The sequence below is a fragment of the Grampus griseus genome (genome assembly GCF_964374135.1).
Source record: "Grampus griseus genome assembly, chromosome: 20".
Lineage (NCBI taxonomy): Eukaryota > Metazoa > Chordata > Mammalia > Artiodactyla > Delphinidae > Grampus > Grampus griseus.
Window position 1 is genome coordinate 29,259,644 of NC_139014.1, and position 26,120 is coordinate 29,285,763.

At 45.9% G+C, this 26,120-nt stretch overlaps 1 protein-coding gene across 2 annotated transcripts in view; it reads right to left on the reverse strand.

The window, feature by feature from the left end:
* The window catches only part of YPEL2 (yippee like 2), a 62,905-nt gene that overhangs the window by 26,564 nt on the left and 10,221 nt on the right, over positions 1–26,120 (reverse strand). Inside the window, exons 2-3 of one of the 2 annotated variants that reach the window (XM_082679696.1) lie at positions 20,830–20,903; positions 15,408–15,721 (exon numbers count right to left, since the gene is read on the reverse strand). In XM_082679696.1, coding sequence (XP_082535822.1) covers positions 15,408–15,524 — 117 coding nt within the window. In that variant the 5' untranslated portion in view covers positions 15,525–15,721; positions 20,830–20,903. The remainder of the gene's footprint in view (positions 1–15,407; positions 15,722–20,829; positions 20,904–26,120) is intronic. The other variant, XM_082679695.1, reaches the window with a different exon arrangement.

Sequence of the window (26,120 nt, forward strand, 5' to 3'; positions counted from 1 at the left end):
TTGCTGTTTAGCTGAAGGCATCACCAGGAAGGGACTGACCCTGGTTATTAATTACAGCCACTGGCTTAATTATCGGTGCTTATTAACTTTATACAATATCAACATTCCTCTTCACACAAAGCTCACGGATATACAGTCTGTAGAAGTTAGAGAGAAGTCGAGTGCAGTATGAACCACATGCTATTACTCCCTTGCTTAAAAACTTTCCGTGGCTCCCCAGAGCATGCAGCATACACAATTGAGTCTAAACACCTTAGCTGGGCCTTCTGGGCGCTATGTGACCCATCCCTGCTGACCTCCTGCTTCCCTCTACATGCCCTCTCCATCTCTTACCTGTGGTCCCCAAGGCTGGATCTCCTCTAGAATGTTTCTATGCCTCTGCTCAGAATGGACTCCCCTTTCTTCTTCACTTAATAAACACTCATCTTGCTCTTTGCCCCCACAGCAGCCTGAATAAGCACCTACTCAAAGCCTGTGTTTCACTACCTCGTATAATAGTTCACCTATTTGTCTTCCCCACTAGATCATGAGCTACTTAAGGGCAAGAATTTTGTTGTGTCCATTTCTGTATCCCCAGTGCCTCATACAGTAGTACTCAGTATGTGCTAAATGGTCAGAGAGCGGTCATTATCCAATGCCACCCTCCACAGTTAGTGGCGGGATTTCCCTGGTGGTCCAGTGGTTAAGAATCCACCTTCCAATGAAGGGGACGTGACTTCGATCCCTGGTCAGGGAACTAAGATCCCACATGCCACGGGACAACTAAGCCCATGCGCCACAACTACTGAGCCCGTGCGCCGCAACTAGAGAGAAGTTCCCACGCGCCACAATGAAGAGCCCACGTGCCACAGTGAAAGACCCTGCACGCCACAACGAAGATCCCACGTGCCGCAACTAAGACCCGACGCAGCCAAATAAATAAATAAAAAAGTCAGTGGCAGAGCCAGGCCCTAGAGCAGAGGTGGCCTGACCCTTTATTCAGGGCTTTTAAGGTGGTGCCAATGACTTGCCATCCACAGGGCCCCATATTGTTTTCCCACATAAGTGATGAGATTGTATGAAATTGTGTGCTCTGTCTGGCTTGGTTACCCTGTAACCTTTGGTGGGAACCAGCGTGCTAGATGGCTGAGGTTGAAGTTTGGCCTGTGCAGTAGAATTCTCTGGTGTCAATCAGACCTTGCCATTGAGCATAGTGCATCAAGTCCTATACTATCCCTACCAAGTGAAGCCACTGTGTTGATTTGGGATGCCTCCTGAAATCACATAAACTCATTTCTCCAACACCCATTTCACAACTGTCATTCCAATCTTCTATTCAGGGGTCAGCAAACAATGCACTAGGGCCAAATGGGGCCTCTCACCTGTTTTGTAAGTAAAGTGTTACTAGAACAGAGTCAGGCTCATTTGTTTATGTATCCACTATGGCTGCAGAGTTGAAACCCTATGGCCATCAAAGCCTGAAATACTATTATCTGGCCTTTACAGGTAAAGTTTTGCTGACCCCTGATCGAGCTGAAGGGAATGAAGACTCCAAACAGCCCTTCCCTTCTACCAAGAGTCTGGCTGCTCCCACTCTGGAAGTTAGTGGACCAAATGGCTTTTGCATGATGTCATTTCTTTTTTTAGTACTGGTTACAGGCCTGGGATCCAGGAGGAGATTTTGCCTACCAGAGGCACACAGGAGCCTGGAACACCTAAGCACAGGACCTGGCATTTAATGGTGATCAAGAAATGTGTATTAAATAAACAAACAAACAAAGGCCTGGGAAGTCAGCTAGTCTGTGCCCCGAACAAAGTCCATCCTCCCTCCTGTCCGTTTCAAGGTGACTAGTCACACAGGTGCCTGGAGCAGCCTGGTGACCTAGATTTGTCAGACCTTATCTTATCAGCTTTCCTTCCTCGTGTACTTACCCAGCACCTGGCCCCATAGTGCCCAGGGCAGACTGGCCTGTTGTTCTTCTAGAGAAGGAGACAGACTGGGAGGAACTCTCCTCCCCCACCGATACACTTTGCTGTTTTTCTTTCTCCTGCTAAGGGGAGGATCAAGATATACGGCGACTTGGAGCTTAAAGGAGCTCCAAGAAGTCTATTTTTTCTCACTTCCTCTCTCCTTAGGTTTCCTGGGTGAATGTGTCTAGGATGAACCTTAAAGGTTCCTCAGAGCCTTACCTGTCATTTGGAACATTCAGCATGTAAAGGGGAGGGACCGGCTGTGGGTAAAGTAAGCAAACCAGCAAAGAGGCCTGGTCCTAAGAACAGACATTCCTCCAAAGACATATCAGAGGACAGCAGGTCTGATTCGCTGGCCACCTCAAGCTGCAAGAGCCCGGCTGGCAGCTTTACAGCTCGGGCTGACACTGCAGGGGAAGCAGGGGTAATCAGGGGGAAAGCTGTACATATTTGGGCATCTCATGAAAATCAGGCAAATTGGGTAGAAAACAACATGGAACAACATGCCGGCCTCTCAGCTGCTCCAGACAACCCTGGGTACCAGGCTCACGATGGATCTCCCCACTTGTACTGCTGCCAGGTGCTTCTTCAGACTGGAGTCTGGGTACAAGTTGGGTGAGGGCAAGTTATACATCTGTTTGCCACTGTATCTCTCGTATCTAACAGGTCAGAGGAGCTCACTGAAAGCAGAACTGGTTGGGCTTAGTGCAGTAGGCTTCACACCAGGATCTTTTGTTTCGGCAAGGGAATGCTCTTCCAGGCCCCTCATTTACCTGTTAGAGTTGAAGTTACAGGGAATGCTCTTGGTGGGACCAGTCCTGAAAGGGAAGAGAAGGAATTTCCTGCCACCCCTCCCCCCGCAAAGAGAGATAATTTTCCTTTTGACAACCATAAATTGTCCCTTCAAAGATCCAAAGGCATTAGGGGATAGGGGGAGGGGAGAGTCCATGCCACCTGCTCTGCCTCTTGACATCACTGTGCTCTGGAGGGGAGGGAGTTTATGGACTGATTAGATGTTGTTGTTTTTAGCAGCAGCTGGTGGAGCTGTCTCCTCCTCTCTTCCTCTCCTCCCTCCTCCTCTCCTGAGTCACTGTCCAGCCACCAGCAACAGGCAGGGAGGGGATGGAAGCAGAGAGCTAAGGTTCTCCTTGGCTAAGCAGCCCTGACCCCAGAGACGATACTCTGGGTCACCAGGTCAAACCCTCCCCTCAGGAGTTGGCTGAGTGCTTTGGAAACAAAGGCATCAGAGATTCTTTTTTGGGTTTGTTTTCAAAGATAAGAAAAATGGCAGGGACGTCCCTGGTGGTGCAGTGGTTAAGTATCCACCTGCCAATGCAGTGGACACGGGTTCAAGACCTGGTCCGGGAAGATCCCACATGCCGCGGAGCAACTAAGCCCGTGTGCCACAACTACTGAGCCTGCGCTCTAGAGCCTGCGAGCCACAACGAATGAGCCCAAGAACTACAACTTTTAAAGCCCGCGTACCTAGAGCCCGTGCTCCGCGACAAGAGAAGCCACTGCAAAGAGAAGCCTGGGCGCCTCAACAAAGAGTAGCTCCCGCTCACCTCAACCAGAGAAAAGCCTGCATGCAGCAACGAAGACCCAACACAGCCTAAATAAATAAATAATGAAAACCATCTTTCTGTAACAAAAAAAAAAAAGGAAAGAAAGAAAAATGGCTTCATTCAAAAGAAACTCGCCCCAGCCCCCCACCGTGGAACGTCACAGGGTGAACCAAACTGAGAAGCAATTCTCAGCTACTGCTGCAACACTCAGGCCCGGAATTCTCTTCCAGCTGCCCGGGCTGCTGTTGTCATGGTAGTTTGAGGTTTCTGTAACTGGCTGATGTGTGGTTCACGGGCAAAATAACCACCTGGCAGACAGGAAGGGAAGGGGGGTAGGGGGCAGATTTTTCCATTTAAATTCTAGAGAGGCCTCCCAGCTACTTGCAGGTAAGGCCCCCCAAAAGCAGAATGGAAGCTGCTGCTGCTGCCATTCAATTACCTCCAGAAACGTGTTGGTCCCTTTGGAATTACTATAAAGAACCAGAGACTTATACGGGTCTCAGAAGCCTACTGACAACACCGTATAGCTAAAGGGCAATACCTGAGACTCAAAAAATGGAAGGAGTGAATATGCCAGAACTGTTACGGGTGTCAGGACCTGATTATGTTTGAGTGCCACTTTCTGTTTTTTGCTTAACGATATTCATAGATAGAACATTTACTGAGCATTTACTATATGTCAGGCACTGTGAGAAGTACTTTATATTGATTGCCTCACTTAATTGCCACAAAAATCTTATAGATATCTAACATTAATATGATTCCCCTTTTCCCAATGAGGGCACCAAGACACAGAGAGGTTACTTAACTTGCATAACTAATAGGCAAAGAAGCCAAGGTTTGAACCCAGGTAGCCTGACTCAGACGTTACACTGTTAACCACTAAGTTACGTTGCCTTGTATCATCTGCTGCTGCTATATTAGAATCAGAGGATGGGGGAGGTGGAAAGAACCTTTAATGACAGTCTAATCTAATGCCTCATTTGGATTGGGTGGATGAAGAAAAGGGAGAGCCTGAGAGAACAATCTTGCCCAAGACCTCACAGCTTGATACTTTCATTATCCCAGCTGCCAGCCCTCTCCTCCAGGGCTGCCTCTAGCATTTTCAAGCACCCCTTATGTGTAAGGCAGTAGGTGGCGTGTGTGGCAGGGAGGAGGTGGCAAAGTACAAAGTTAAGAGGCACTCGGTTTCCTAATCTGTAAAATGAGGAGTTGAACTAGAAAAACCCAGGGCCAAGGGCATTCGGAAAGTCTGTGACTCCAGGTTATTTAGAATCTTATTAGGAAACAAGACAATTACACATAAAAGTGCATGTAACCACAAAAACACAGACCGTATTATTACAAGAGTCATTACTAATTGCCATATGAACAACCAGACAGTGAGTACTACAGATGTCCAGTGGAGGGAGAGAATCCTATAGTCCAGGAAGACATCCTAGAAAAAAATACTTAAGCTGGTCTTCAAGAATGGGTAGAAATTGAATAGAGAAAAAGAAGCATTCTCCAGGCAAGAGAAATGATAGGAGGGGAGAAGGGGTAGGATTTACCACCAATAGTACTGAGACCCAGAAAATAGTCAATGCCAAAAGGAGCTACCTAGGTCAAGCTATGAAAGAGGGTACAGATCTAGCTAGACCTGTATCCCATATGTTTTTGCTACCCCATGGCTTTAGGCAAGTCACTTAATCCCCACCTTGAAGGGATGTTGTAAAGTAAGGAGTCCCTAACACACAGTAGATCTTCAATAAATAATAGTTAATAGCAGCAATGTAGATTTTTCATCCTGTGTTTTTCATCCTGGCACCAGTACAACCTCATCTGTACCATTCTTCTGCCCTCCGTAGTGAGGCTTACATTCCCATGTACCCCAAAGATCACAGGCTCTCTGAGTGTAGGAATCCTGTTGGCTTCTCTCTATCCCTAGCACCCAGCCTAGGCCTGGCATGTTGTTTGAAACACAAAAAATATTATTGAACTCTATACAGCATCGCCACCAACAACCAAAAGCTGTAGCTACACATAACAAGATGAATAAATCTTTAAAATGTAATATTGAGCAAAGGAAGGAAGACATGAAAGATTTATACAGAGAAATTTTATTTATGTACATTTCAGAAACAGGCAAATCTAAATGTTCAAGTACTGAATATACACCTTGGTGGTTAAAATATGAAGAGAAAGGAGGAAATTCCTACACAAATCAGGATAATGGTAACATTCAAGGGGAAGGTTGAGAATAACTGTTGGCTTTTAGAGTTCTGTCAATGATCTACATTCAGTTACTTGAACTGGGTAGTGGTTAGATAAGCAATTCTTTAAGCCATACATTTGTGTTCTATGCATCTTTTTCTGTATATTTCATAATAAAAATTTAATGTATATCCTTAAAATACTATATATATATATATATATATATATATATATATATAATTGAACTGAACAATTAGTGTATAATGGTAGATTCCAGTCAGACCCCAAAATACAAACAGCCAAAGAAGCAATGGTGCAGCTTTACCATTCCAGAGACCTAGGGAGTGCTGGTGCTCAAATAAAAACACAGGGGCAGGGGTTCTGCATCTACTTCTTGCTTCCCAGGGAGAACACCCTGCTGAAAAGAGTCCGGGTTTTCACGAGAAACACAGGCTTGCAATCACCAGCGTCCTTGCTGAATGCTGAAGCACGAACATACAAACCAATCTTAGGACTGGAATCTTACAGGCATTTGCAAACCACAGAATTAATTTTCAGGGTATGCCTCATAGCTCAAGTCAACATTTCCTTTTGGTATTTAAAGCAACCACATAGAAAGGACCACATTTGAGCAGATTTGTGCTCCAGCTGCCTGCAGTCCACAGCAAAAAACACAGATGATTCACTTGACTTGGTCCCTAGCAGTTCCTTTGGTAATAAATTGGTGAACAATTCTACTTATGCCCACCCAGATCATCAATTTTCACAGACTGTAGGACAGGTCTGCCTCCCAACCAAAGAGTGTGACTTCCTGAACTCAATTCCTCTTGTTCATGGCTATAAATGATAGAGAGAATTTTTCTAAGCCCTAGAATGCTTGTAGTTCTTTCCCAAGTGGTGATCAACAAGTATGTACTGAATGACCACCATGTGCCTGGACCACCTGCAGACCACTGAGGTGCATATACACTCGTTTCCCCAATTCTAGTCTCTTCTTCAGCAGTTCACCTAGGATACCACGACACCTGCCATCTAAAAGCAAAGCTCTGGTCATGTCATTACTTGCTCAAAAGTCTTCAGTGATGGGACTTCCCTGATGGTGCAATGGTTAAGACTCCGCACTCCCAATGCAGGGGGCCCAGGTTCAATCCCTGGTCAGGGAACTAGATCCCAGATGCATGCCACAACTAAGAGTTTGCATGTCACAACTAAGGAGCTGGTGAGCCACAACTAAGGAGCCCGCCTGCTGCAACTAAGACACAGCGCAACCTAATTAAAAAAAAAAGAAGTCTTCAGTGGCGCCCAACTGCCAGCAAAATAAGGTCCGAACTTCTATTCTCCCAACAACCTGGCGTCAGCCTACTCTTTCAATCCGTTTTCGCACAGCTCTCCATGTTGCCCAAAAGAATGGCTCCTCCCCACACACTCCTGGCCTCTACTTCTTTGTTCGTGATGCTCCTTTTACCAGTCCCTCCCCATCCATTTCCACACGTCTAGGTTCTTGCCTCAAGGTACATCTCAGTGTCACTTCTACCAAGTCTTCCCAGAACTTCTGTTTCTAGACAGATGGATCTTAAGGGGGTTTTTTTGATCAACAATCCTTTGAGAACCTAATGAAAGCTATGGAACCCTCCCTAGAAAAATATACATACACATAGAATTAAACATACTTTACAGAAATCCCTTGAAGCCAGCCCATGGACCCCAGATTAAGAGCCCCTTATTCTGTCTCTATCTTAGAGAACTAACAGTTATTTGCTCAGATATTCACTGAAAATTTACCAGTCTTTAGGAGCTGTGCTGGGTGCTAGAGACACAAAGATGACGTCACAATTATCTCCACAAGTAGTTCACAGACTAATGGGAGACATTCATCGTTATACTTTGATAAATGGTTTAAGATAAATATAAGGTGGGGAATTTCCTGGCCATCCAGTGGTTAGGACTCAGTGCTTTCATTGCCAGGGCCCGGGTTCAATCCCTGGTTGGGGACCTAAGATCCCACAAGCCGTGCAGTGTGGCCAAAAAAAAAAGAGAGAGACACATAAAAAAACCACAAGGTGAAGGACAGTCATCCCACTGTGTCCACAGGGGACTGGTCCCAGAACCCACCTCAGATACTGAAATTCAAGGATGCTCAAGTCCCTTATATAAAATGACATGGTATTTGCATATAAACTACTATACTTTAAATCACCTCTAGGTTATTTATAACACCTAATACAATGTAAACGCTACGTAAATAGTTGCCAGCATGCATGTAGCAAATTCAAGTTTTGCTTTTTGGAACTTTCTGGAATTTTTTCCTGAATTTTTTTTTTTTTTTTTTTTTTTTTTTGGTACTTGGGCCTCTCACTGTCGTGGCCTCTCCCGCTGCGGAGCACAGGCTCCGGACGCGCAGGCTCAGTGGCCATGGCTCACAGGCCCAGCCGCTCCACGGCATGTGGGATCTTCCTGGACGGGGGCACAAACCCATGTCCCCTGCATCGGCAGGCGGACTCTCAACCACTGCGCCACCAGGGAAGCCCCTGAATTATTTTTGATCCACTGTTGGTTGAATCCCCAGATGTGGAACTGTGGATACAGAGGGTTGACCATACAAACTTCAAGAAGGGACAACTTATGGGGGAGGGGCCAAGACAGTGGGGTAGGAAGACCCTGAGCTCACCTCCTCCCATGGGCACACCTAAATTACAACTATTTATAGAGCAGCTATAATGACCTGGGGAACGACCTGAAGACTAGCAGAAAGGATCTTCTACAACTAAACGTATAAAGAAGGAACCACAACCAGATGGGACTTGGAGAGCGCCCAGAAAACACCTTTACGGGTCCTTTATCAGAGGCCCTTAGCTGTGAGAACTCACACCATTCACTCTATGGAGACATGCTATGTGGATGGGCATCGTTTTTGCCTCTATCTAAAGATTCAAGTTGGAACCTACAATAAAGAGTTTATACACGGAGGCTTTGGAAGAACCAGGCCGAACACTGACTCTGATTAATGTGACTGCAGACATTCCTGAGCTGGATGTTGTGTCTATAGAGGCTGACTGGCCCCCTGCTCTGGAGGACTAGCTTTCAAATTTGGAAACAAAGAGTAGGGTTTTGTGGCATGATGTGGACATCCATTCAGTATACACTATAAAATGGTTGTTGGGAGCTTCCCTGGTGGCGCAGTGGTTGAGAGTCCGCCTGCCAATGCAGGGGACACGGGTTCATGCCCCGGTCCGGGAAGATTCCACATGCCGCGGAGCGGCTGGGCCCGTGAGCCATGGCCGCTGAGCCTGCGTGTCCAGAGCCTGTGCTCCGCAACGGGAGAGGCCACAACAGTGAGAGGCCCACGTACTGAATAAAAAAAAAAAAAAAAAAAAAATGGTTGTTGAACCACCATAATGGTGTCTTGGAAACGATTTGGATCATGTTGATCTACATATTTTAAATTTGTTGTAACATCTCAGGAGCTATACATGTGTATATTTTGTGTTAAATTGTTCTAAGGGAAAAAAAAGGGATGACTTATGAACCTTTTATCTCCCCAGACTAGAGTGAAAGTTCTTGAGGGTAAAATCCTCGAGGGTAGTATCATATCTAGTACAGTGCACCCCACCACATTACATATTTTGTATTCGTGCAATAATAGAACAGAGCCAATGAGACAAAAGAGCAAGTTATAGGCACAGTCCCCACTGCCATCACCCACATGTACCAGAGGCCTCTGAGATCCAGTTAAGGTGGTCCCAACTTTGAACACTTATGCTGTACAAATTGTACCAGCCTAATTTATGATTTATCTCACCCTGACTTGATTCAATCTCTGCGCCCATGAGGAGAAGATATCATAAGATGTTCTATCTTACAAACTCTAAATAGTTTCTTTTCACCAAGAAACACTGTAATCTAACCACATTCCTTTGGAGATTTGCTGTAGACGGGGTTCACCTGTCACCCTTCCTGGGTGGTCGACAGATAGCTTATCTGTACCCCTCCAGAACTAACACTTCATTAGTAGGAGATTAGGGCTTTCAAAGATCAAATAGCTGAGGGAAAGAAGTAAGTAGTTTTAGGTTGGATATGTGATTTTCTTTACAAAAGCTAAATTGATTGAATGTGTTTTTAAACTGGGCTTATTGGTGTATGTTGGAACTCTTCCATAATTTATTAATTCTGCCTTTACTGCACCTCAGAAATGCTCTTTAGGAAACTGACAAACACATAACAGTGTCTTGCAAACATTGCAAAAGAAGCAAAGGTGCCGCTATATGGTATGGGTCCTGCAACGGTGATTGTTCTCAACCTTTTGTTTCTTAAAACCTAACAATCACTCTGGCCCTGGGTTTCCACTACTTTGGAAACAAAAAAATGGGCACTTATAATGAGACAGACATTTATAGGTTTACATGCAATCTGGCTTTTTTCCCTCTCCTGCTAGAATAGAAAAACTAATTTTACTGAATTATGGTTTTTGTAAAAATAATTGTCATCCACTGGATACCAAAACCTCTCAATTAATAAAACTACAATATGACATATATTTTGCAAGATAGATAAGCTCACAGAATTATCTTCAAAAGCCGTATCTTATTGTATACGTTCTTTAGGAATTATGCCTTTTAATGGGACACAGAGGTCACTAACACAACTAATACAATCTGATGCTCACTGTAACATTTTCCAGGGCACCTAGAGGAAAAGAAATGAATAGATTTTTAGAAGTTCTGTTCCTGTATTTATTTTTTACATGAAGTTTTTTCAGGACACAAATAACTGCATTAATATTTTGGAAAGTTAGTTTTATTGCACATTAAAGACAAGCTGGTGGGTAGTGGGGATTAAGAGAAACAAATACCTGAAACGTAGAGTTGACAGGATGGGACGGTACTCCCTCTTTGCCCACAACCTCTAAGTCACTGTGTTGGGGTACAAGACTTTTTGAGAGTCACTGGTGTAGAACGCTAGTGCTCAGAAGCAGAGGTGGGAGGCCGAGGGCAGAGTGGGCCTCTCAGCAGCCACCAGATCAATACAAGTCTTCAGGCTTCACAGCATCTTCCTCCCTGACACTTTTCTCAAAGCTATGCTGCGGCTTATGTCTAGGCAGGAAGGAAAAACCAAAATGTCACCACTGTGAGCCCAATGGAACCCCACAGGGAACAAAAAGAACCTGCCTCCTAATTAGACTGCAGCCTCAGAAGAGGCCCAGCTCCTCACACAGACAGCAGCTGAGGGGTGTGAGGCAGAGAAGCCCGACCCTGAGGCTGTGTAACCCCAGGCTGTCACTGAGTTGCCCACTCCACAGCCTCCAACACCTTCCCTCTAAGGACCCAGGGCACTTAGTGCAACCTGTGTCTTGGAATGAAGCCACCGTCCCCAAAGTGGGTTCATGATAGATTAATCCAATTCACCATTCTTAAATGGCCTACTTGCAACACCACTGAAGGGCTAGCAGGAGGGAGGCAAGGGAAGGACTGACTACAGATAATTTTTATGGAAAGTCTTGCAAAGATCCAGGTTTCCATAATAGATAGTATCCACTGAAATGAGCATTAGATTGTTTTCACTGGGGGCAACTAACTGTTCCAATTGAAACTATTATTATTTTATAACCAAAGTATATTTTTATACTGTGACTTGCACCATTAAGTGAGAAACAACAGCGTGAGCAATTCCTCGTGCCAACTCAAAATACCTCTGCGTGCAAACACTTCAGCATTTAGACCACAGCACCCCCGAAGAAAGAAATTGTAGGAGGCCTCAGCACATTCCCTAGATAGTTCTGTCATCGATTCAAAAAGCACCCCCAACGCCCCGCACCCCCCAGCGTCCTACAGAGCAAATGCTCTTACCTTTCTGCCAACACACACAACTTGGCTGTCCTTCTCTTCCATTGCCTTATTCTCTCAAATCCAACTCCTGTGCTCCAGGTTCTAAAGTGAAACTATCTTGGCTAAAGTAAAGTTGCTTAGGCAGTAACAATCCCCTCCACCCCACCTCCTTGCTTTGTTTTGTTTTTTTTTTTTTTTTTGGACCTCAAGGCCAAGAGAAGCAAAGGGACTACTTTACATTTGCATAGAGCTTTGTGATTTGCAAGCCACCCACACATCGATGATCTCATCCAGCCTCCTAACAACCCAATGAGGTAAGCCTACTCCCCCCACTCTCAAATAAGGTAAGGCTACCTCCTAGGACTGTTCCGGCCATGGCACACAGTAAGCACACGAGTGCTAACTGCTAGCCATTAGACACAGCAAATATTATTTAACTCATTTTACTAGTGAGAAGCTGAGACTCAGAGGTTGGACAGCTGATTCCAGGCCTCTAGGAATCTGGAGCAAGCTGGGAAGACAGAAGGGCCTAGTGCAGGAGTCTTTCCACCACATCAGTACAGACCCTAACTGTTTAAAACTTGACAACTACACATTTCCACGGCGGCTTAGCCGTGCTGAGAAGACGGGAGCCCGAAGTCCTGATTCTGTTCCCAGTTCTCTGCTAGCCACGTGCTCTGAGCTTTAGTTCTCTGGACCTTTGTGTTGGCTTCTCCATAATGAAGGCAGACTCACTTTTTTTTAAAAAAAAAAACAACAAACAATGGAATGTCAAGCTTCCAGATGAAAGTCTCTGTTACAAGTACAAAGTATCATTTAATTACACTGCTGCTCCAGTTAGCTGCTTCCCAGCTCCTAACTCCCACTGGGTGGATTCTGAAACCGCATAGGAGATTATGTCAAGAGGGGAGAACAGGAGAAACATTCTCTCCCTGAACTTTCTTAAATGGAAGAGAGGAACAAAATGAAAGGCCCATTTTCCAAGGAGGGGGCTGGGGCAGTGATCTTTCCATTAAGTGGACCTGCATAAGAATCTATAGATTATTTAACGCCGGGGGTGGCTGTGGAATGAAATAAAGGAATCTTTGTGCAATGCCAGCCACAGTTCCCTCACTCTCTCCCCACCGTCAGGCATTTAACACAACTCTTTAATCATCAAGCTCTAATGCACCCCATCTGTACACGGGTTGTAGCCAATGAAACTGCAGCCTGTGCTGACTTTGGCCTGGACTTGTGAAGGAGCCTTTCTGCCCCAAAAGGGGCAGAAAGGAGGACATGAGGCCAACAGTCTTCTTTGCTCATCACTCATCTTCTCCCAAGGCTCAAGAGCCATCCATCTGTTTATCTGACCATTTATTGAGCTCTTGCTATGGGTCAGATTCTGACCCAGAGATACAAAGCTAATAGGACATGGCCCCAGGAGGAAAAGGATGGGTAAGAGCTCCTGTGAGAGAGGAAGGAGGTAAAGAAAAACGGATGCTTTTGGCTGAAGCACAGAGGCCCGAAACACCCCTATCTTCATGTCCAGGGAAATGTTGCTCAGTTCCAAGTGGTTGGAACATAAATCAAGGAAGCAGCAGGGACCCTAACTCAAAAGCTAGGCTCTGCCACATCATCCAAGGCCCTGTGTACCAGCCAAAGAGGTAAGACATCAACTCTGAAGGCCACTGTCATCCCCGCATACTCCCTTCTGACCATTTCACAAGGCCCAGCTCAAATACCACCTCTTCCAGAAATTTTTCTTGAACACGCTCAAAGTAATTGCTCTCTCTTCTTTGAGAACTCAAGACCTGAGTTCTTAGACAACTTGTATGAGTCTCAGCTTCTCCATCCATATAATATATAACTAACATCACCTACCTTAAAGGCTTCTTATGAGGGTTAAGTGAGATAATATTTATAAAGTGTTAAGTAGCAGTTTTTAGCACACAGAAGGTGCTTAAATACAGTTTACGGTTACCTCCACTTCTTACGATACACAGTACTTCTTTTTTTTTCTTTTAATAAATTTAGTTATTTATTTTTAGCTGCATTGGGTCTTCGTTGCTGTGTGCGGGCTTTCTCTCTAGTTGCGGCGAGCGGGGGCTACTCTTCATTGCAGTGCACGGGCTTCTCATTGTGGTGGCTTCTCTTGTTGTGCAGCATGGGCTCTAGATGCATGGGCTTCAGTAGTTGTGGCTCGTGGGCTCAGTAGCTGTGGCTCGTGGGCTCTAGAGTGCAGGCTCAGTAGTTGTGGCTCAAGGGCTTAGTTGCTCCGTGGCATGTGGGATCTTCCCGGACCAGGGCTCGAACCCGTGTCCCCTGCATTGGCAGGCAGATTCTTAACCACTGCACCACCAGGGAAGTCCCCACAGTACTTCTGGATATTAAAAAGATGTCTTGGCTTCTACTCCTCTGGAGATTTCCAGAAGTAGGACAACTCATACTTTCCCTCCAAGCTTCCAAAGTGAAGAGGACTGACTCCCCTCTCCTCTCACTGACATAGCCTCCCCACATCCAAACTTCCAGGCTCCAGGGGTTCCCCAAAGGTCCAAGAGGAATCTGAGACAAGATGAGTTAGCTGACAGAGAAGGAAGCTATAGGCTGGCTGGAACACAAATAGCATAGAGGAGAGTAATTAGCAGAAACCTAGAGAAGGGAAAGTGGGCCAGAGACCAGGACTCTGAGGGCTGCAGGGTTCAAGCCTTTTGGTAACCCTAGACCCTAGAAGAGGCCTAGAAGGAGGAGTTCTTCCATCTGCAGTCCTGATTTGAGAATCCCCACTAACAGACGTGGTTGTTCAAGCAGCTTCTCCACTTCCTGTCAGATCAGCCAGCTGGACAGGGCTGTTCTGTAACTGCTGATCCTTCCTCCGGCTCTGCCCGGGGCTACCGAGCCAGAGGCAGGGAAAGTGATGCCACCTTTTCTAGCAGTTCTTGTAAACAGATCAAGAACACTAAATTTTTTTGTTTTTAAACTTTGTCTGAGTCCGCATAAATGTTTTTTGTTTTGTTTTTTTTTACTTTAATGGCATGAAGTCCAGGTTCTGAAGAAGGATGCTTTTTAAAGCGAAAAGTCCCCCATGAGCTCTTTCTCCTTTTCCTGCAGCCTACTAAAGCTGTTTCTCCTCCCTTGGCAAGAAGCTTGGGGCCAGGAGGGAGCAGCTCCCCTCTGAATGCTGCCTGAAGGAGCCAGTGTCTGGACTGCTCAACGGGACATTAGGTTTACTTATTTGTTAATAATCCCCCCACCCCAACTTCAGGAAGCAGGTGCCAAGGCTCCTCAGGGAAAATGGGGTTCCACTCTTTCTTCTGATTGTGACCAAACGTCATGCCATTTCACCTCACGTAGAAGCCCGAAAGGTCCCGACAAGCCAGTGGGTCAGCTCTTCACCAAGCCACTTTTGGTCCTCCAAAGGCCACCCATTTTAGTAACTAAATCATCTGGTAACCTTCCCTAGGGGCTTAAAAAGCAACATTCCCCTCTCTCATTTCAGCCATTAACCTCTCCTACAAGAGACCACCTTTCTCAGAATTCCTTTCTAGGCAGGCAGCACCCTACACCGCATGCACCTGCCAATACAGCCCAGGCAGGCAGAGCGCAAGGCTCCAATCCCTTTAGCCCCTCTCCCCTCCGGCTCGCGAGCCCCCAGCCCCCACAGACTCAACAGGGATGACATTTACTTTCCAAAGTTACAGATTAAACGAGTACACTCTCCCCCTAACTCCGAGTTATTTCTCAGCTGAGTGAGACAGCCATTTGGGTCAGCCCTCCCTGGACAAAAGAAGGAATACAAATGTTCCGGGCCCTTTGGCAGAGCTCATAAACGTCTGCAAACCTAGGAGCCAGAAGTGCCCTCCCCCAAGGTAGGCAAGGAAGGCCTGCAGGGAACATGTACCTTGGAAATAAGTTCATCATGATTGGCCAAGTGGGCTCTGCAGTGAATGCAGCTGTAGGTCCGGTGGCAAGAGGGCAGATATGCCTGGAAAGTCTTGGATCTTGTCATCTTCACCATTGGCGCTGCTGAGTGTGGGGTGAACTCTGGGGCGGCCCACGAGGCACTCCCACAGGATGGGTCGCACGGGAAACACCGGAAGACACAGGTAAAGGCCGTGGTTTGGCAGGGGGTGGGTGTGGGGCGGGCTCCACACACTGGTGATGTCTTCAGAGGAAGGACCCTCAAGCAGAGGTCTAGGGCTGGTTCTCAGCAGCCTGCAGTGCCAAGATAAGGAATATCATTAGCTGATGGGGCTGGGCTTCCTGCAAAGCCAGTACAGTAGAGTCCAACTGCCACCCGAGAGAGGGCAACATTTACAGGATAAAATGACCCCCCTCCTCTGTTCTTACATTGTGCCAAGATGCCCCATGAATAAGAAAGAAACCAATGGAGATCCCAACATTGCTGCAATTCTAGAGTCGGAGGTTCAGTATCAACTCAGGGCTCTCAGGAGTTACCCTACCAACATCTAGCAAACCGGCATGATCACCATTCCTAGGGAGCCCTAGAAAAGGCCAGGCTTAAAGATATGCTACCTCCAACCCCAGGGAGAGGACTCCTAAGGATCTCCTGATCCAACCAAGATAAATGGCTTGAAAAGTTTAGTCTCTAGAGATTTGCTACATCAACAGTCACAAGTGGATTTCTCACCCATTTCCAGATGCCAGGAGTCCTCCAGCACTTGCAACCACCATCTGAAGAGGCAACATCTTTTGCTTATGAGCCAACATCTTTTGCTTATGAACCAAGCATGGGATACAAAGGATCAAGTTCCCAGCCAGCAGGATCCCTCGCAGCTAGCCAGTACTTCTAGGAGAAGTGATTCTGTTTGTAATACCTTGCCCAGAAGTAGATGCTCAGCACATTTTTTTAAAGCAAGTAAATTAATGAAACTAAAGGCATAATCAGGATCCTGAATCTGAAATTCACAACGACAGTGAATCTGACCAGAATTTCTCTTCAACTCTCAAATTTTCCATTACTCATCCCACAGTACCCAGCATTTTTCCTTCCACAGCCTCAGCTTTTTTATTCTAATGGGAAAGAAGGAAACTGAGAAAGAGGGGTGGCTCCTAGGGCCGCCTAGGGTACGTCCGAGTAAAGGTCTGAGGGCAAAACCCCGAGGTCTGAGATCCGCTCCGTTTCTCTGTGGCTCACGTACCTGAGGCTCCTGGACCTACCTATTCCCTGGGCTTCACTGACGGGGGTGGTGTTCTCACTTGCCTACCTCCCAGGAGAGCCAGAGTGTTAATGAACGCCTGCGTCATGCTTTGAAGATAAAATTATTTAGAGAGACAGGGGAGGAAGACAAACAGAATCAGATCTTCCTTGCTGGACTATGCCTGGGGCCCATCTGGATGTTTGGAGAAAGCCCACAGATCATAGTCCTTTTTTTCCTCTGAACCTCACTGGAACCGAATCTTCAGCAGGGAAGCTGCCCTCTTCCCCGACATCCTTCCCACCATAATGTCACCAAAGGCCACTATACCCCTGGGCCTCCACAGAGCTTCCTGAGTGGCCAACACCACCGGCCAGCACTAGGCTGCAGGACAGCAGGGGTCACTATCCTTTACCCTGCATGTCCCTTGAGGAGCTGAGCCAAGCAAGCTCCACACCCAGGGTGACCAATTACACAAGATGTCCAACTGTTGAAGGGATTCAGACCTACAGGGGCCCAGGCATAATGTCTCCCCTGCTCGGTCTCCCACCGCTAATTTTAAAGATGAGTAATCAGATTAAACTGAACATCACAGAAATACTTCAAGAATATGGGGGTGAGAATTAACCTCCCCAGCTTTGCCTCGGAGGTAGGCCTGGCCATACACAGAGATAACACGACCCCTTGGATCAGAACCCCTGCGTCTCACCCAGGCATAGTGGAAGTGGAAGTGGAAGTGGAAGGTGAGTGGTCAAAACGAAAGCCCATGGTAGACCAATGTTGTTGGGTGTTGAAGTGGAAGAGGTGGTAGAAAGAGCTAAATACCCCACTTGGGGTTTCCTGAAATATCCTTGAACCTTCCAATACTCCTGTTCCACTCTCAGGAAGGACAGTATTTCCAGGAAAGTAAGGGGTGATAGGTCAGGGGGTAAGGAACAGGAAAGACGGAGGCAGGGGAAGCAAGCGGGAGGCTTGCCCCAGGCCAGCCGCTTCTGAAGTCCACAGCCTCAGCTGCCCGGTGGGGAGCTGGAGAGGCGCTGGCCCCATTCGCCTTATACAAACGCTGAAGGAAGGAAAGGAAACAATGAGCCCTGGCTGCCAGTCTGGGTTTACAGAGCAGCCACAGAGTCTGTTTTCTTACACATGCTGACGGCTTCTAAATTATGCCTTTCCCCAGAGTAGAATTATTTCTTTTCTCACTTCTCTTCTGTAGGAAACCCAAAAAAAGTTCACCGGCAGGGGTTTCTGCCGGTTTATGCTCAGCTTCAAATGTGAATCTCAAAACTTATTCATGGCTACCTTTGGAGAAATCAGCATTCACAGTCTGCATTAAATGTGAGTATGTCACATACAAACACATTCATTGCACACCACAGCTCAGAACTTAAAAAGAGACCATGCAAGCAACATCCCAGGCTGCCTGGTACTGGAAAAGCCCCAGAGAGCCTAGGCTGCAGGCCTTGGACTTTGCCCTATGGTCATTCTGGTCCTCTCACTCTTTGCTAGGGATTGACAGGCACCCACAAAAGTGACTCCTTACCCAAGAAGGAAGAAAAGAAAAAGTGGCTTGCTGAAATATGAATCTTGGCCCACTGGTACAGGGCAATCAAGAAGGAATGAGAGGGCTTCCCTGGTGGCGCAGTGGTTGAGAGTCCGCCTGCCGATGCAGGGGACAGGGGTTCGTGCCCCGGTCCGGGAAGATCCCACATGCCGCGGAGCGGCTGGGCCCGTGAGCCATGGCCGCTGAGCCTGCGCGTCCGGAGCCTGTGCTCCGCAACAGGAGGGGCCACAACAGTGAGAGGCCTGCATACCGCAAAAAAAAAAAAAAAAAAAAAGGAAGAAGGAATGAGAGAAGGAAAGTGGAAAGCAAAGTGAAGGAGAATCAAGAGGGGGTCCTCGTGCCTGAGAATAAAGGAAAGAACGGGATGAGTGAGAAAAAAACGTGAGAGCTAGGGGCCAAAAAATAATCACCTATTACTGTCTTCTTCCCTCTTAAGGGAAAATATTAAAAGCTGCTTTAAAAAGAAGTCTGTTTTTAAAAAGGAAGTAAAAAAGAAGTCAGTTTTTAGGAAGGAAGATGAAACAGATGTTTGTTTGGGGTTTTTTTATGGAAGAAATTAAGGGTATGGGGCTGTAGAACTCACCACATTTTAATTTTTGTACTCTGGTACCTGTTAATGGGGCCACAGGCTCCATGGGGCTTCATGAGTCCAACCCGCTGAACATACTGTGGAGTCTAAACTGATTTCCAACAATAATCAAATGAGTTCGCTTTTTTAAAGCCTCAGGGCACGTGTACAAATTAAACACCATTTTAAATGAAGTAATAATCCATCACAGTGGAAATTAAAGGAAGATTTGCTACCACCTCCAGCTGGCTCCCACTGGGCAGCACGGAAAGCAAAGATGTGAACTATTATGATTAAAAACAAAGACCTTAGGTACACCACTCTGAGAGCCAAACGCATAGGGAGCGCACAGCAAACCTGGCCGTCCCACCTCACGGGCTGGCCTTTTCCACAAGGAGCCACAATTGCAGGTGGAACTCAAAACAGAACCTTCTGAGTATCCCCAGGATGGAGGGGTAGGAGGTACGAATTCCTCAGATAAGTCGGGAAGGAACTGGAAAAATGATGTGGGAACAAGATTGTACCGCCACACACAGAGCCACAGAAACCGAGAAGGTAGAACTTGCCAGGGGAAGTGACACCTCCAGCCACAGGACAGGACCACCCCTAGATGTGCCTCAGCGTTGCTGTTTTTGTGGGGTGTATTGGAGGAGGGTAGGTAAAGACTGTCTGGAAAAGAAGTGGGCTCTGGAATCAGAAGCCAGCTCTACTCCGTTCTAAATGAGTGACTTTGGCAAGTTATTCAACCACTCTGACCCTCAGCTTCCCCAATTCTAAGAAGACCAACATACACAGGGTTATGAGGATTAAATGAGACTGATGTAAGTACATACACAGTGCTGGCACACAAAACACACCAAAATTGTAGCTATTATTATTTTTAGTGGTTAATGAATTTTTAAAAATATATGTTGCTACTTAAAAAGAGAAGAAAAAGGAGGCCGAAGAGTTCAGAGACATACATAGTTTTCCTGCCACTTCCATGAGGACTCTCTAGCTTGTCTTCAAGCAAGGTAGATGGTACTACTGGGATGACGTTTCTCTAAACCTAGAATTCTCTTCTCAAGGTAAGACAAGGTGATGATGACCCTGGAGGAACCATAGGAGTATCTCCCTAAGAGGCGGTTTCCCCAGTGGCCATGCTCCCAAAGGCCCTAAAAGCACTGCCAGGAACCCAGCATCTCTGATTCACACAGCCCTGGCAGGCCCCTGAGCCTCCTTTCCCCCTTAAATTCACCCTCTGCATTTCAGCCAGTGTTATGCATTTAAAAAGCAGATCTCACAAACAATAAATGCTGGAGAGGGTGTGGAGAAAAGGGAAGCCTCATACACTGTTGGTGGAATGTAAATTGATACAGCCACTATGGAGAACAGTATGGAGGTTCCTTAAAAAACTAAAAATAGAATTACCATATGACCCAGTAATCCCACTACTGGGAATATACCCTGAGAAAACCATAATTCAAAAAGAGTCATGTACCACAATGTTCATTGCAGCTCTATTTACAATAGCCAGGACATGGAAGCAACCTAAATGCCCATCAACAGATGAATGGATAAAGAAGATGTGGCACATATATACAATGGATTATTACTCAGCCATAAAAAGAAATGAAATTGAGTTATTTGTAGTGAGGTGGATGCCCTAGAGTCTGTCATACAGAGTGAAGTAAGTCAGAAAGAGAAAAACAAATACTGTATGCTAACACATATATATGGAATCTAAAAAAAAAAAGGAAAAAAAAATGGTTGTGAAGAACCTTGGGGCAGGACAGAATAAAGACGCAGACTGCATAGCACAGGGAGATCAGCTTGGTGTTTTGTGACCACCTAGAGGGGTGGGATAGGGAGGGTGGGAGGGAGATGCAAGAGGGAGGAGTTAGGGGGATATATGTATATGTATGGCTGATTCACTTTGTTATAAAGCAGAAACTAACACACCATTGTAAAGCAATTATACTCCAATAAAAACGTTAAAAAGAAAGAAAGAAAGAACTAAAGGAGGAGGAAAAGGAAAAAAAAAAGCAGATCTCACCATGTCATCACTTTCATGTCCTTCAGAAAGGCAATACGGGACAGTGGGTAAGCAGATGGGTTCTGGATATTTAACTAAAGAAAACAAAAACACTAATTCAAAAAGATCTATGCACCTCTATGTTCATTGCAACACTATTTACAATAGCCAAGACATGGAAGCAATGTAAGTGTCCATCGATAGATGAATAGGAATGCGGTGTATGTGTGTGTATATATATATATATAAAATGGAATATTACTCAGCCATAGAAACAAATGAAATCTTGCCATCTGCAGCTACACGGTTGGACCTGGAGGGTATTGTGCAAGGTAAAATAAGTCAGAGAAAAACAAATACCATATGATTTCACTTACATGTCTAAAATACAAAGCAAATAAACCAACATAATAAAACAGAGTCGTAGATACAGAGAACAAACTGGTGGTTGCCAGAGAGGAGAGGAGTGCGGGGGGGACAAATGAAATAGGTGAGGTACAAACTTCCAGCTATAAAATAAATGTCATGAGGATGAAATGTACACATAGGGAATATAGTCAACAATACCGTAATTACTTTGTATGGTGACGGATGATGACGGCTGGTAACAGGTCTTATTGTGGTGATAATTTCATAATGTATAAACATATTGAATCACTATGTTGTACACAGAAAATGAATATTATATTGTACGTTAATTATAACTCAATTTTTTTAAAAAGACAGGTTCTGAAATCAGACTCCGAGAGTTTCAAATCTCAGTTCTATAATTTTCTAGCCGTGTGACCTTGAACAACTTACTTAACCTCTCTGGACCTTGCTCTTCTCATCAAAACCTAGGAACACTAATATTGACCTCATAAGGCTCTTGTGAGAATTAACTAAGCTAATACACATACAGTACTCAGCATATGCACCTGGCATGTAGTAAGCACCCAGTAAATTCCAAGTGTGTATTATTGCTGACAACCATTGACATCCATGAATGGCGTCCATGAGAGACTCACCTCTCATACTCTGTATACTCCATCTTTTGAACTGCTTTTAAGGGTCTATTGTGTGTCAGGAACAGTCTCCTAAGTGTTCAGATTTGCCAGCCAAACTCTCTGTAGTTCCCCCGAATACACCACACCTGCATTTCACCCTTCCGTGGTTTTGCTGATGCCATTCCCTCCATCTGACATATCCTTCCCACCTCCTCACCAGGCCCTTACTTGTCCATTAAGACTCAGCTCAAATATCCCCTCAGCATTGGACTTCTTGACCCATCCTCTGTGCTCACCTCCATCTTAACACTTACCCTGTTGAAACTGAAATTATTCTCTTCTGCCTCTGTATCCTCTGCTAGAGGTAAGTGCCAAGAGTAGGGACCACATTTTAGTTGTTTCTGTACCCCCTGAACTCGGCAGCACAGAGCACACAGTAGCGGCCACTGTTGGACTGAACTACCCCTGCTTCTCCTTGGGCTGCGGACTAGACCAGTCTACTCATCCATGTGGGTAGCACAAATGATTGAGGCTCCTCCCTTCCCCCTGCCAGTAACGAAGCAGGACGCAGAATGACTCTGGCCCCATGGAACCCTATTCTCCCCGATAGCCCCCCCTCAGATCCTGTGCTGAGATGCCCGTAACTACAGTTCTTCTAGGCAACAGAAGGTTTTTTAAGTCCTGGATGTTAATCAAAGGCCTGTCATTGGCATCCATGCCCATTTTTCACACTCACAGGGTCTAGGTTAAAATATACTATAGTAAATATTTATATATATAGATACACATACATACACATATATATATATATCTGTTGAGGTAACAGCTTAACCATTTCCCAGCTTTCTCCATCTCTTACTTATTGTAGGAACTCTTAGAAAGCCTGAAGAGGCTTTAAGGACAGGAGGGTAGGAGCATGACTGAGTAGTCTGTTCCAGGAGCAAAGAGAGAAGCCCTGATTGGAGGCAATAAATAGGTGACAGTGGAAGGGGGATAGGTAAGCCATTTCTGGGACTGGAGACAGAAAAAAACAAAGAGACAGAATGGCTGTGGAAAGCCCCTATCCCAAGAGGGTAGTCCTCCTTCCCCATTCCTAATCTCATCAGAATCCTGGACTCAGACCAGGGAGCATAGAGACCCAGTTTCCCTGGGCTGCCACAAAGAGAAGTGGGTGGTGGTGTCGTCCACTGGTGAGGAGGACAGCATTAGAGACAGATGGACTTGGATTCTGTTTTGGTTCTTCTCACTAGCTGCATCACCACTGGGCAAGTTGCCTGAAAGGGAATAACAGTGCCTACTTCATGGAGGAGACAAAAGCGTCAAATGACATAAGGCAAGTGAAGCATTCAGCATAGCACCTGGCACATCATTAGTACTCAATAACCTTGATTAGCTGTGATCATCCTTACCAGGAAGGGAGAAAAAGCGTGGGAACTGTTCCTGTTCACAAGACCCAAATGAGCAGTGCTCCTGTCTGCCCGGTTGACTCATGGTGGCTAGAGGGTTAGGCCTAAATTAATCCACTTAAAGGTATACTGTGGTTTTAGTAGGTTTTGGTGGCTTAGCTGGGAATCTGACATTATTGCAATATCATTCCAAACAATAGACCATTCCATCACCTACTTAGTGAAGTGGAAGTTACCTCTGCAGTCTGCACTGACTCTACTAATCCCAGGATGAGGCCACTACTGACAACTTTACTGAAACTCCGCTATCAAAACCGCCACGATCTGATGTGCAAGACGTACTGGGAAAGCAATGCTATCACTTCATAGTTAACAACTTTATAGCTCTGGACCCAGGTGGTACTTCAAATCCATCCAGCTGATAATAAAAACCAGTTTGGATAGTCAAGAAACCACTCTTGGGCTTCCCTGGTGACACAGTGGTTAAGAATCTGCCTGCCAGTGCAGGAGACATGGGTTTGAGCCGTGGTCCAGGAAGATCCCACATACCGCGAAGCGACTAAGCCTGTGCGCCACAACTACTGAGCCTGCACTCTAGAGCCCGGGAAGCCACCGCAATGAGAAGCCCGCGCACCGCAACAAAGAGTAGCCCCCGCTGCCGCACCTAGCAGCAACAAAGACCCAACACAGCCAAAAATAAATAAAATCAAATTTTTTTTTTAAAAAAAAGAGAAGCCCGCACACCACAACGAAGAGTAGCCCCAGCTCGCCACAACTAGAGAAAGCCCGCGTGCAGCAACGAAGACCCAACGCAGCCAAAAATCAACAAATAAAAATAAATTAATTAATTAAAAAAAAAGAGAAACCACTCTCTTTCATAAACAAAACAAACCATTCATCTCTATGCTGGATACAGGGCCTAGTCTTGATTTCAGGAGCATTATCTGTCAGATGATAATCCTACATGATCTCTAGGGTTCCTTCACCTCCTGAAGTCCTGATTTCATGTTGTAATGATGTCTCTGCCAGCTGAACCCTGCCCCAGAACTGAGTACCCATCCACCCACCTTTATTCTGTTAAGACCTTGATTTCAGCGAGGTCACAGGACCTGCCAGTCTCGCAGAGTCCACTTGGATATGGCTGGACGGTGCTTTGCAACATCTGTTAGCAAAGCAATATATTTATCACATGGTCCTTAGTTCAGCACTCTGCCTGCGAGGCCCCCATGTGAGGCTTACATCTGTTAGAACATGGCACAGAGAAGAGGCACTTCCCCTTGAACATTCTGAAACCTGCATGTAATTTACTAGTTATTACATAGAAGTAGCTGTTGCTAGCTGGCTATGAAGAGATCAGATATCACTTTGGGTTGTTTCTACAATTTCAACCAAAAATGATGTGTCCGAAGATTTATTACCAAGGACGCTTGGCTAAAGTTCATCAATGGCTTTCTTCTTTTTCTTATACAACTCCAAGGTCCAAAAAGGATTTAAGGTGGCTTACAAAAACATAAACAATACTATACTATTAAAATAGATTAAGAAATTACGATAGGAGGAATAAAAGAACAAAAGGAGGGTTAGGACACAGAAATGCATACTATTAAATTGCTTAATATTTACTGAATTTCAACTGCAAATTTGGCTTTGAGCTCCCCAGTAACCAAGGCAGGAAAGAAAATACCAGCAGTTATAAGGTTTATATTTCCTATGAAATAAAAGCATCTTGGTTGTTCAGGATACAGATTTTCTGAGAGACATTTATTTCTCCTGTGGGTGGTCACAGGAGACAATGAACAACCCAGCGCACAGAGCCCCAGCGCACATCAGCCCTCCCCACCATGGAACCCTCTTGCAAGACTTTCTTACAGGCCCCTCCATGAACACGGCCAGCGTAATGAACACCAAAGAGCAATTCAGTAAAAGGGATTCTACATGGGGTCAAATCAGGGCAGCCCAAGGACGTGGCAGCCCAAGGACCCAGATCCTGATGGTCTGGCTGGATCCAGTGATATCAGCTCTCCAGAGGAATGGAAGAGCTACAGAGCCTTCTGGCAATGCTCCATGAATATCATTTATCACAACCAGGCTTTTGAGTAACAAAAATATGGGCAGCCTCCAACATGCCAAGTCCAAACACTAATACTTTTGAATGCTAACGCTATTTGGCCCTGGTGCTGCATTCAGCTCTCTCATGGGCTGTTTTTTCTCTGAAACTCTCCCTTATGGGCCTCATCTTGTCTCTCTGGGTTCTTCTGTGTCTCTGACTGAGCCCCAATCTCCCTGGCTGCTCTTCCACCATATGCCTAGGTGCTTCCCGCCCCCAGATTTCTCACCCATACCCAAGTCTTCTAAACACCTCTGTCCCCTGCTCCTGAACCCTGGATTCCTTTCTAAAGGGGGCCTTTTTCTGGCTCCTAGGAAGGCACTTCAAACTCCCAAAGCCAGCACCGTCTTTTCCCTTCCCCCTGATCCTATCCCCTTCACCCCCCTTCTGTTCCTTCCTCCTGAAGGTCCAGCTGCCCAAGCAGGAAACACCCTTTATTCTCTCTCTCTTCTATGTCACACTCCATCTGTCCCCTAGACAGTTGGTTGTGCCTCTCAATCCACCCTCCCGTTGCCATCCCCAGTCACAGCCAGCACATTGTGTGAGCCCCGTCCCCTCTCATCCTGAACCTCCTAAACTGGTCTCCCTGACTCAGCTCTTACCTCTCCAGCCCATTCTAGAATTCTATGTATACAGCACAATCTGATCACATCTCTCTCATGTTTCAAAGCCTCCAGTGGTTTCCTAGCAGCCTACAGGACAAGGTCCAACCCCTTAGGTGGCACGGAGAACCTGGGCCCAATTCTCCTTATCTTCTCATCACCTTCCCACCCCACTTCAAACCTGCTTCCCCAGCTGACCAAGCTCGTTCAC